The 13,646-nt window shown below is 42.1% G+C and overlaps 1 protein-coding gene across 1 annotated transcript in view; it reads right to left on the reverse strand.

Annotated features, from left to right (window-relative positions):
- Nucleotides 1-10,003: 10,003 nt before the first annotated feature.
- The window catches only part of TRMT12 (tRNA methyltransferase 12 homolog), a 51,957-nt gene continuing 48,314 nt past the window's right edge, over nucleotides 10,004-13,646 (reverse strand). The window contains exon 7 of the mRNA XM_040405596.1: nucleotides 10,004-10,387. Within this exon, the coding sequence (XP_040261530.1) occupies nucleotides 10,019-10,387 (369 nt within the window). The 3' untranslated portion in view covers nucleotides 10,004-10,018. The remainder of the gene's footprint in view (nucleotides 10,388-13,646) is intronic.

The raw sequence follows: 13,646 nt of genomic DNA on the forward strand, positions 1-13,646 counted from the left end.
CCCCCGTGAAATTATTTTTCTCAGACGCCCCTACTAAATCCAACTCATTTAATTAATTTTCTAGAATGTCGCAAGATACATCTCCCATGAATGAGGTGCCTGATGAGGATATAATATCCACTCCTATCAGACCAGAATCCCCAGGAGTATCTCTCGCCCCTTCTACCCCTACGTCTTTGAGAGCATGGACTATACCTAAAATCACGAACGAATTTAGGCTTAGGGGCATCCCCTTTCCTGCTACGGCCAGAAAGGCGGAATTATACAGAATGTTAACCAACCAAGCCCCTGAGCCTAGGCCAGGCACAAGCTCTCAAAGTCAACCTTCTGGCGCTGGCATTGCCACCCAGGACACCCTTGCGGCAATCCTGGCCAACCTACAGACCTTAAACAGCAGGTTAAGCAAGGTGGAAAGTGCCATAGCCTCCCCAGGTAACCTTCCTGATCCTTCAGCCCCCAACACCCGTCCCTACACTTCCCCCTCCAGCTCCTGCTCCAGTCACGTCGCCTTTCGTGTCACCAGCTCACTCCGTCCCAGACTCCATTAGGAAAGAAATCCTAGATGGGAAGGACGTGTGTCTGGTGTCATTACTTATTGCCTCCCAAGACGTACTGAAGAACAGTCTTATAATTTTGGCGATATCTCGGTCGTTCTTAAAACCAGAGACCCAAGGCACAACAAAAAATTGTCGATCCCCAATTTCGTGTTGGCCTTCGGGATATACCATGATGTCATCTGCTCGGTATATCCCCACAGGAGAGAGGAACTGGACCTCCATCTCCATAAAGTGGTGGATTTGGGCGTTAAGTACGGGGGCTCATCTTTTTATGATTATCATAAATCGATATCAGCAAAAGCAGCGACACATTTGAAACAGTTTAATGTAAGAATTAACTGGTGTCAAATGGATAAAGAACTATTCTGTCGCCACTTCGCTGGTCTGAGGCCCCCGTCCTGCGCCATATGCAATTCCTCAACCCACTTGGCCGATTTGTGCCATTCTATGGCCGACCCATCAACCCCCACACCCACCCCTCAATCCTCTTCCACTCCTCACCTTAAACAGGAAGGCGGACAGCGGGATAAACTGGGGAGGCCCATCTCCTTTTTAGGGAAGGCTCAGGTGTGCAACAACTTCAATGCAGGTTCCTGCAGCTTCAGCGCTTGTAGATTGTTGCACATCTGCTCTATCTGTTTCAGGGCACACACTAAGACCATTTGCCCGGCCAGGTTGTCCCCTAACAAATGACTAACCGACGTTAATATCGACAACCTGGCTTTTTACTTAGAAAATCATCCAAGTAAACATCTGGTGGAGTATTTGATAACAGGGTTTACCCAGGGCTTTCTCACGGGTCTCGTGGCCATTCCCTCAGGGATACTGGAATGCCCCAATCTCTTATCAGCCTGCCTAGACCCGGAGGCCACGGACGTTCTCCTCTCCACAGAAATAGCACAAGGTTTCAGGATCGGCCCCTTTACCTCCTCACCGTTTTCCTCCTGGCGCACTAACCCTATTGGTATAGCTGTACACAAATATTCAAATAAAAAGCGCATGATTATTGATTTATCGGCACCGCACTCTTCTTTTGTTCCTAGCATCAACGCACTCATTCCTGCAGACGAATTCTCACTACAATACGTAAAAATAGATGACGCTATACAAACCATCATTTCAACTGGTAGCAACGCTTGGCTTAGTAAAACAGACATTACCAATGCATTCAAATTACTGCCCATGCACCCATCACTTTGGCACTTGCACGGTGTTAAATGGCAAAACAGGTACTATTTTTCCACGCGACTCCCTTTTGGGTCCAGAAGCAGCCCTAAACTGTTTGATATTTTCGCAGAAACTCTATGCTGGCTGCTTCTGAACATTATTAGGTGTCACGCCGTCATTCACTACTTGGATGACTTCCTTATCATAGAACCAAGCACATGCACCGATATCCTCAGCACCTCTGCACTTTTCTCCACCCTCGGGGTACCTTTGTCTCCCGCTAAAACAATTGGCCCCAATACTAAACTCACTTTCTTGGGGATAGAGCTGGACTCTGGTACCTTCCGCGCTAGCCTTCCCCCTGAAAAACTGGTCCGCCTGAGAGGGGAAATAGATATGTTCCTGCGGAATGATGTATGCACCAGGAAAGAACTTCAGTCCTTATTGGGGTCCCTGAATTTCGCAATGCGCATCGTTCTGCAGGGTAGATCTTTTGTGTCCAGGCTCCTTTGTCTGCTTCACGGGGTACCAGACGCCTGCCCAATTGCGTTGGACCATCACGCCAAAGCTGACCTACTCATGTGGGGGAAGTTTTTGACTCAATGGAACGGTATCTCCATGTTTATTCCCCCTCTCTCCGACTCCTCTCCCTGCTTTTACACTGACGCTGCAGCCAACACGGGTTTTGCAGCTATATTTGGTGATCACTGGTTTAGGGGTCATTGGCCAGCTGAGACGGATGCCTTGCCGGGGTTTAGAGAAACTTCAGCTCTGTTTGAAATTTACCCCATTGTGGCGGCCGCACACACTTGGGGTCACCTCTGGTCCGGCAAGGCAGTAAAGTGTTATTCCGACAACTCGTCAGCTTGCAACATCATTAACCACCTCAGCCCCCTTAGCTTAAACACCCTTAATGACCAGGCCACTTTTTACACTTCTGACCTACCCTACTTTCACCGTTTATTGCTCGGTCATGCAACTTACCACCTAAATGAATTTTACCTCCTTTTCTTCTCACTAATAGAGCTTTCATTTGGTGGTATTTCATTGCTGCTGACATTTTTACTTTTTTTGTTATTAATCGAAATGTAAAGATTTTTTTGCAAAAAAAATGACATTTTTCACTTTCAGTTGTAAAATTTTGCAAAAAAAACGATATCCATATATAAATTTTTCTCTAAATTTATTGTTCTACATGTCTTTGATAAAAAAAAAAATGTTTGGGTAAAAAAAAAAATGGTTTGGGTAAAAGTTATAGCGTTTAGAAACTATGGTACAAAAATGTGAATTTCTGCTTTTTGAAGCAGCTCTGACTTTCTGAGCACCTGTCATGTTTCCTGAGGTTCTACAATGGCCAGACAGTACAAACACCCCACAAATTACCCCATTTCGGAAAGTAGACACCCTAAAGTATTCGCTGATGGGCATAGTGAGTTCATAGAACTTTTTATTTTTTGTCACAAGTTAGCGGAAAATGATGATTTTTATTTTATTTTTTTCTTACAAAGTCTCATATTCCACTAACTTGTGACAAAAAATAAAAACTTCTATGAACTCACTATGCCCATCAGCGAATACCTTGGGGTGTCTTCTTTCCAAAATGGGGTCACTTGTGGGGTAGTTATACTGCCCTGGGATTCTAGGGGCCCTAATGTGTGGTAAGTAGTTTGAAATCAAAATCTGTAAAAAATGGCTGGTGAAATCCGAAAGGTGCTCTTTGGAATGTGGGCCCCTTTGCCCACCTAGGCTGCAAAAAAGTGTCACACATCTGGTATCCCCGTACTCAGGAGAAGTTGGGCAATGTGTTTTACATATACCCATGCTGGGTGAGATAAATATCTCGGTCAAATGCCAACTTTGTATAAAAAAATGGGAAAAGTTGTCTTTTGCCAAGATATTTCTCTCACCCAGCATGGGTATATGTAAAAAGACACCCCAACACACATTGCCCAACTTCTCCTGAGTACGGGGATACCAGATGTGTGACACTTTTTTGCAGCCTAGGTGGGCAAAGGGGCCCACATTCCAAAGAGCACCTTTCGGATTTCACAGGTCATTTACCTACTTACCACACATTATATGAGGTGATCACCCCCGTCATTGATCACCCCCCTGTAAGGCTATATTCAGATGTCCGTATGTGTTTTGCGGATCCGATCCATGTATCAGTGGATCCGTAAAAATCATACGGACGTCCGAATGGAGCCTTACAGGGGGGTGCTCAATGACAGGGGGGTGTTCAGGGAGTCTATATGGGGTGATCAGTGGTTCATAAGGGGTTAATAAGTGACAGGGGGGGGTGTAGTGTAGTGGTGTTTGGTGCTACTTTACTGAGCTACCTGTGTCCTCTGGTGGTCGATCCAAACAAAAGGGACCACCAGAGGACCAGGTAGCAGGTATATTAGACGCTGTTATCAAAACAGCGTCTAATATACCTGTTAGGGGTTAAAAATAAATCGCATCTCCAGCCTGCCAGCGAACGATCGCTGCTGGCAGACTGGAGATCCACTCTCTTACCTTCCGATCCTGTGAACGCGCGCGCCTGTGTGCGCGCGTTCACAGGAAATCTCGGCTCACGCGAGATGACGCGTATATGCGTCGCTGAGCGCAGGGCTGCCGCCTCCGGACCGCAATCCTGCGTTAGGCGGTCCGGAGGCGGTTAATAAAGGGCGCTCTTCCTCTCTTACCATCATGCGGCTGATTCGCAAGCTGACCTGGTTGGCAGCAACCGTCTAGTTCCACTTAATTTGTCTTCACATCCCGGGTATTCACAACACGGCTGCTGACGCTCTGTCTCGATCTCAATTTCAGGTGTTTTTCCAGGCACTCCCGTCAGCCCACCATCAACCATCCAGAACACCGAAGTTAATCTTGGATTGAACACACTTATGCACCATGCTAGGACTCTGTTGTGCCTTTTCATAGGTAAATACATTCATATCCAATTCATTATTGTCAAGATGGATCTTCATTGCCTTTAAGAGCCATGCTCGACTATAGTTACAATTTTGTATGTCTTGAGTAGGCCAAATTAAGGTCACACAAAAGTTTCTACTTCAGTGTTATTCTACTCATGAATATACCAGTCTGAGAAGAATCTGCCTTGTCTACTTTTAAATTTATGACGGGAGATAAAGATGAGCTCTATGCAGCTGGTGATAATTACCTATACAATTAGGCATTTATTAATGAAGCAAAATATATAATATGTATGTATTCATTTAATGAGCCTAAGTTAGTCCTTAGCATAAGACAATCAGTAGGACATATAAATATTTGTTTATATTATATTGTTATATGTTACGAAGACAACATGTATCCAGTATATTGTATATATTTCTCATTAGGGGAATATCTGTCTCAAGAAGAGTGTCTGTGAAGATGTGTGTTTTGTAACAATTAATCACATCTTTGGTATGACAGAGGAGGTACTGATATCTCTGTGAGAAAACAAGGCTATTTACGATCCACAAATAAACAGTGTGAGAAACATTAAGTGAGACGCCTAGAGGTCTGTCTCTAATTGCTACAAGTGTCAGAATTAATCCCTATAGCTTTGAATTAAAGCTTCTAAGGTCAAAATGTATATTCAGACTTATATAAGTTAACCCTTTATACTATGATGCAGATAGCTTATACAGCAGTGCCACTTAGGTATCAGTAGGTGACATTACAACAGTAGCAAAAGTGCATTCTGGGTAAGGTTATGATGTCACATTTTTATCAATGGTCACACCCATCCGACAATGATTGGAAAGTTCCAAACTAGGAAGGTGTGTCTAACTGATAAGTTTGTGATCATAAGCCATACACAGGAGAGAAAGAGAAGGTAGAAGGAAAGAGAGGAGAAGTTGAGGGCTATCAAGATGAAAGTCATGGTGAGATGTGCTATGATGGCCCACCCAGCTTTCCTAGGAGCAGAAGTGAGATTCCTACTAGGACTTGGTAAGAGACACAGAAAATGATATTTCACTTTATTAAGACTAATTTGATATATATATTTTAATAGAACATTCTTCGCCAAGCTAAGTGATGGATTCCCACAGGAAGGACTTATTTCAAGTCCTTCCATTTAAGATATGGTCTAGCAAAATCCTAGATCCCTGTTATTTGTCTTAATAGTCTTACCAAAGTTATATGTGTGAAAATAGTCCAGGATGAGGCGGAAGGATACAGTTATCTCTTCTAAGTTATATCCTTGAATGGAAGTGCCCATCTTGAAGTCATGTGATGTGTAGTTGGTTAGGGGGGGGGGGGGCAGAATGTATTTAGCATTCTATAATGATGTCTAGGATTAGACATGCCCATCCTGATATCATGAGGTTTTCTCTGAACAGAAGTAATGTATATAACTTATGTTCCCACTTTGATATCCTAACCTAATAATAGCTTGGTTATAACGTGACAAGTTATTTCCACTCACATGTATTGTTAAGCTTGTAATGCTTTATATTAACGCTATATATATTCATTTGCATGTATCATTGTGTTTATTTACTTATATATGTTTATAATCTTGTAACCAATAAATCTGCACATTTTTATAATACCTGCGTATTATTGTATAATGCAGAACTACATTTTATCATTAACGTCATCTCACGTCAAAAATAACTTATTTATCTGAGGAAATAGTCGGACTCAGATGTGAATTGTATCAATTAGGTTGTCTACAATTCACCAGGTCATGATTTTAAGAATTTATGACAAATTTTATAAATTTTATTTTTTATGGTTAATTTTTTTTAGGACCATAATTAATAATTCTTAATTGAATTATTACCCCCCCGACAACTCTTACGCACCAAGCACTATCACTATCACCTACAGTAGGGCACTTACCATTTTCAACAAATTTACAGCTGAATTCGGATTACAAGGCTATTTCTCAACCCAAACTATGGTGGCTTTTGCCTCTTACACTTAAAACTTTCCCACAACACAATTAAATTATACCTCATGGGGGTGCAGCATCACAGCCTCACAAATTTCCCTAACAATAGCCTCTTTTTGTCATCATACCCCATCAAGAAAATCTTAAAGGGGATCTCTAAAGTATCGGTTCCACCTATCACCACCAGTCTACCTATAGACGGGACTATCTTTAGAGCACTTAGCAACCTCCTCGATGAATCCCCTTTTGATCTCAACACTAACCTGGTGATCAAATCTGCTATCTATTTAGCTTTTTATGGGTTCTTAAGACCTAGGGAATTTACCGTTGTTTGTCAAGGAGATACCACTCACAGCCTTAAAACCTCACAACTCACTAAAGTAGACGACCATTACATTCTCACAATCCCATCTACCAAAACTAATCAGTCCCTACACCCCACTATCATTCCTCTCTTTCCAACAGACAATGCTTGGTGCCCAGTTAAGACACTAGACCTCTTACGGTCAACCTATAGCACGCACTTATCAGACTCACCACTCTTACAACTACAAGGGCACCCAGTCACTACAGCAAAATTCACCACGCACGTTAGAACCTTATTGGGAAAATTGGGTTACAACCCAACTTCATTCTCTGGGCATTCCTATCGTATAGGAGCAGCTTGATCAGCTTCTAGCACTAACACCCCGGTCCACATCATAAAGAGACTGGGTCGCTGGAAGTCCTCTATATACAATGCGTATATTCCACGACCAGAAAGAGAACTTCGCCAAGCCTTCAGGAATTTAGTCATGTAAACAAATGCAATAAAGTGTGGTTTTTTTAACTTCTCTTTGCCCTCTTTTATTTACAGGCCCACTCGGACGTTGGTTTCGGCACACCACATCCAACTTTTATCTCTGACATTATCCATTACATATTAAATTCCGAGCAAAAATTATATATATATATATAATTTGTTTATATCCTTTTATCTCCACTGATGCCCAATACCCATTTGTCTTATTGCACCATTATAGATATTCCCGGCGCTTTGGCTCATTGAAACGTACACCTCCTAGCCTTTAGTTGTATTTGCGTTCCATTCATAATAATTTCAATCCCGCCCCCACTGGTATTTGCGGCTCAGCTGCCGGGAATCTTGGACGACGTGAGGTGGAACGCACTTCCGGTTGATGCGTTCCACCCCCTGGAACCCCAATCTCCGTCCCCATGCGTGGCGGTAAGTACTGGTCCCCTGCCCGGCCCATAGGATTTTACATGTATAATACCGTCCCCACCTACTTACTACTCACCAAAAATCACAACCTTTTATCCTGTCCCTCTGACACCTACCGAACACTCTGACGCCGTGATTTGGAACGCACTTCCGGTTGGTGCGTTCCAATCACCGGAACTCCCGCCCGTGTCTCGTATTATATTGATCTCGGCCCCTTCACCTTTCTAAACATGGCTGGCGTGCATACCATCATGTATATGTATATTACCAAATATTTAATGTATTATGCATGGTTTGTTTTGCTCCTTTTTTTTTTTTTTATTTCATTCATTTGTTACTATTGATGTCTTTTCCGGGACCGGAAGTGACACTGATGATCTTTTTGGCGCCAAAAACGCCCTCTGTTTTGAATCTGACTCTATATATTTAGATGTGTGTTTGCTATAACACTTTGTATAAGCCTAATACCTTCTCTGCTCCTGAGGAAGGGGTTTGTTAATCCCCGAAACGCGTTGAGCCCACCTGACTTATTTATTTATTAAAGGAATATACCAGAAGTTCTTAGTAGTGGACTGCCGTATCTTCCAGCCATTCTACAAGCGAGCCAGGCGAGGGAGGTGGTTGTTTTGGGTGTCTTGAGTTTTATCCCATTACGCCCCTCCCTGGTGAAGTGAGTGTCTTGTATATCCCCTTTTTTTCATGTTTTTATGTTCTCCATTTGATATTAATTACCAGTTGTTTTATGGTTTTATCACATGGCTACTGAGCACTAAAGTTCCCCCCTCCTTTTTAATGGTAAGGGGTATTTATTCATTTATTTATTGATTTATATATCTACAGTTCCTATTATCGGTGTACATTATATTGATCTACATATATTTTATTAGCAGTCAGGCGCCACCTGGTGATTTTTTTCCTTTTTCTCATTTTCATTACTACTATATTGCATCCTTGCTTATAGTCCATCACCTATGCTGCCCTGCTTCTGTCCTATTAGCTCACTGTTCAGTATCTCCTGGACTCTAAATTACTTCATATTTATTACTAACCCTTCCCCTCCACTCTGGTCTCCACCTTTGGCGCCCTGTGTGTTTATCCCATATCTCCTTTCATAGGAGTACAGGATTAACCCTCTTTTTTTTCTTCCTTTACCTCCCTTCAGTGAGCTGTAGACTGTCTTCACTGAAGATGGATTTGAACAGTGAATTGACAGAGAAGGGGGACAAGGGAAATATTCTGATAAGAGCAGAAAGAGGCAACAAAATTGGGAAGAGGGTGAGAAAAAACGCAATTTATAAGGCCCAGGGTAACATAGCACTAGTGAAAAGTAACTAAATTGCATACCGTCATGAATTATCCTACACCAGGGGTCTCAATCACATGGCCCGCTGGAGGATCCTCCAGTGACCCACTAACACCTAACCTACTTGGGTGTCAGTGCAGCGCTACCTCTGCAATAAAGCGACATAAGTCATGAGTATTCACTGATGCCTGGGGTCAGGGGAGCTCCACTGGTCTCAAAATTAAGCCTAACACTGGTTGGCTGAGCTGAGCCATCTGTGGTCCTACTCCTAAAATTTCCTTTAAACCTACAGGTATTATTGCAGTAATGTAGTATTGTAATAAGAGATCAAATAAATAACTGATTAACAATAATTTTGTTAATTATTATGAACACGGATCGTCAACTTGAAATGTTTTGTGCGGCCCATATATCCGGCTGAGTTTAAAACCCTGATTTATAGCTCATATATAACTGTTTAAAAAAAACGTTAAAACACACAGAGTAGTGATGGTAGATTCAGATTCATCCTGCTTTGGATAAATCCGAATCCATAACGAATACAGGTTCGGATTCATTCAGTTTGGCAAGCGCCACTACTCACAGTTAATGGCGTATGCACAAGACTCCCATAGTCTCACGTTACTAGCAACCATGTTCATTGGGCCGCAAAGGGACCAATACTGTATAACTTACATACAGCAATAGGGAACTCATAACATTTACTGTAGACAGAAAAAAGATCCGGATTTGTCTAAAGCAGGATTAATTTCTATTTTACGTTTATTAATACTTTATTATAAAAAAATAAAAAGCAAAAATTGTTATATGGTAATTATATAATCAAATACAATGCCGTGGGAGAACAAAAAAAAAAAAGAAAGATATTATAGCATTTATTGTAAAGGTCGACAATCAAGGTCCAATACAACGTGGTCCACATGTGGTGCATATGATTTCAGCTTCTCAATACGTACAATACTTGTGTGCCATGGAGTGTTATGAACTTCCTGTAAAAACGTCCGGATTTTACTTTCAGTAGACTCTGCCCACTCTCTCCAGATTATTCTCTGTAAATCTCTAGGATTTTTAGCAATGTTTTTAGCATCTACTTCATTTTTGCTCAGGAAACAGTCCACATTGTGATGAATATGTAGTATACCACCAGTATTCTTCTTCAGAACTCTACAAGCTACAAGATAACCTGCTTCAGATGTGGGGATTAGGCCCAAATTCACACGATCAGCTACATCTTGCAGCAACAGCTAAGAGAATAAAAAATAATGTGTTATAACACCATGAGATCATGTTATATATAGTGTAACATTGAAGTGACTGCGGATCAGATGCAGACTAAAACAATGGTCGTGTGCATAAGCTCTGACCAGAAGTCCTATTGAAGAGCTAGGTAAGTATCTCAGTAAAGCTGTAATGAAAAATGGCAGGATTTTTATTTCTTTTTGAAATAAATTCCCCAAAACGCTTATAAACTAAATCCTCTAGATTTATCACAGGGTTTCAGACCTGCTCCAGATTTATCACAGGGTTTCAGGATGGATGATAAATCTGGCGCAGGGCTACACAGTTTTTATCTAACTATACCAACTACAGTCCTGATCAAAAGTTTAAGATCACTTGAAAAATGGCAAAAAATTATATTTAGCATGGCTGGATCTTAACAAGGTTCCAAGTAGAGCTTCAACATGCAACAAGAAGAAATGGGAGTGAGACAAAACATTTTTTGAGCATTCAATTTAATGAAAACAACGAATAAACTGAAACAGGCTGTTTTTCATCAAAAGTTTAAGACCACACCTCCAAAAAAAAAACAGAAATCCTACTTCCAAACATGAACTCAGTAATGAGTAGCTCCACCGTTATTGTTTATCACTTCAAAAATTCGTTTCGGCATGCTTGATGCCAGCGTTTCAATGAGGCGAAGGGAACATTTCTCCAAGTGGTGAAGACGGCCGCACGAAGGCCATCTACTGTCTGGAACTGTTGTCCATTTTTGTCAACTTCCCTTGCCATCCATCCCCAAAGGTTCTCAATTGGATTTAGATCAGGGGAACACGCAGGATGGGCCAAAAGAGTGATGTTATTCTCCTGGAAGAAGTCACTTGTCCTGCGGGCATTGTGTACTGTAGCGTTGTCCTGTTGAAAAACCCAGTCGTTATCACACAGACGAGGGCCCTCAGTCATGAGGAATGATCTCTGCAACATCTGGACATAGCCAGCGGCCGTTTGACGCCCCTGCACTTCCTGAAGCTCCATTGTTCCACTGAAGGAAAAAGCACCCCAGACCATTATGGCGCCCCCTCCACTGTGGCGCGTAGAAAACATCTCAGGTGGGATCTGCTTGTCATGCCAGTAATGTTGGAAACCATCAGGACCATCAAGGTTAAATTTTTTCTCATCAGAGAATAAAACTTTCTTTCACCTTTGAATGTCCCATGTTTGGTGCTCTCTTGCAAAGTCCAAACGAGCAGTTCTGTGGAGCCCTTCAGTCTCAGATGCCGTCTAATGGTTATGGGGCTGCAGTCAGCACCAGTAAGGGCCTTAATTTGGGTCGAGGATCGTCCAGTGTCTTGACGGACAGCCAATTGGATCCTCCGGCTCAGTGCTGATGAAATTTTTTTAGGTCTTCCACTTGACTTTTTTGTTCCATAACCCTCAGGATCATTTAAGAAATTCCAAATGACTGTCTTACTGCGTCCCACCTAAGCAGCGATGGCGCGCTGTGAGACCCTGCTTATGCAGTTCAAAACCTGACCACGTTCAAAAAAGGGAGAGTTTTTTTGCCTTTGCCATCACAACGTGTGACTACCTGACAGATTTGGACTTTTAAAGGCATGTGGTCCTAAAATTTGGATCAGCTGAAAAACAGCCTGTTTCAGTTTAATCATCATTTTCAATTAATTGAATGCTCAAAAAATGTTTTGTCTCTTCTTCTTGTTGCATGTTGCATGTTGAAGCTCTACTTGGAACCTTGTTAAGATCCAACAATGTAAAATATGATTTTTTGCCATTTTTCAAGTGGTCTTAAACTTTTGATCAGGACTGTATTAGTTGGCTTTCTTTGAGACATAGTTTTACGCCAGAATTGTGGCAAAATTTTGGCACAAAATGTTGCATCTTGGGCAAAGCAGCTTTTCCACTAATCCTCACCTCTTCACTCCAAGCCCTACCCCTTTTCAAGCAAGTCCTAAAAATTGTAGAAAACTTTAATTGCCCCAAACTGCTGCACTTTTTAGACAAATTCTAGGCGCACTCATTTGCCAATGTAAATGAAACCATCAATCCATCCCATGGAGCTTCACTCATCTCTAACATCAGGTTCTTCAGCTAACAGACTCATTTATGTATGAATATCTGAATGTGGCATATAAGATTTTTCTGTTCTTGAAGAACAGGAAAAGATGAAAGTTTCAAAGCAATTTATGCCCCACTGGAATTGTTATAGGTATTATTTGGAGAGGTCAGGGTGACTGTCAAAATAAAAAAAGGTAATATCTATGGAGTAATAAATCAGGAAGGTTAGGTTATACTAGGCTAGGGAAACACAGCAAATTCTTGCAGTGCTACTGACAGATTTTAAAGGGGTTAGCCAACCCCATAATTGCATCCCCAAATGCCCGGACCCCTCACACAGATCGCACTTACCTCACTCCCCAGCACCCACGTTGCTTCTGATGCCCATCGCTGGATGTTTTGATCCGAGTGACAGTGAGATGCAGCGGCGGCTGTGCGGGCATCAGAAGCGACGCGGATGCCAGGGAGCTAGGTAAGTACGATCTGTATGAGGGGCCCATGAATTTGGAGGGGGGAGGGCATTTTTGGGGTTGGATAAACCCTTTAACTAAATAGAAGTGTAGCCCAGGCCTGAAGACATGTGCGAATGATAGCATATTATGGAAACCAATACTTTGGGGGGTTCAGACACATGGTGCTTGCCCTTCTATGACTACAATCATCTAGCTGTTCCTCTGCCTGAACAGCTCAACAAAATTTCCTCAGGAGTAAAAAACCTTTTGAGCCAAATGTATAGAGATTTGCATGGACTGATTTGTGTGCACAATGGCAAGAAAACAAAGCCCAAAGTGCACCTACCACCTGAACACCCCACTGGCTCATTCCTACAGGAGGACCTGTCACTGCTGTTCTTCAGCCTACCCACCTGCTTGCTTCCACTCAAGGGTAGGCATCAAAACAGCAGTAATAAATTCGGACTGTTATTTATGCTGCTCGCAGGTGCTTGCTGCTGTCTGCATTCTGTCTCTCTCTGTATGGAAAGCACCTGTAAGCAGCTGCCTCAGGTGGACTATTTGTTGTTGTGGCCTCGACCACCACCAAACCAAATCCCGCCTAGTGGTAGAAACGGTTTTGTGTATCTTATGGTCCATTTCTTTTGTTCCAGAGGGCACTTGTAGTATAAATAACATGATTTAATACACAAAACAATAACAATACACCTTAGTCAGATTAAACTTTTTTAAGTTAAAATAGATGAGCAAGCATAAAATA

The sequence above is a fragment of the Bufo bufo genome, chromosome 8 (genome assembly GCF_905171765.1).
Source record: "Bufo bufo chromosome 8, aBufBuf1.1, whole genome shotgun sequence".
Lineage (NCBI taxonomy): Eukaryota > Metazoa > Chordata > Amphibia > Anura > Bufonidae > Bufo > Bufo bufo.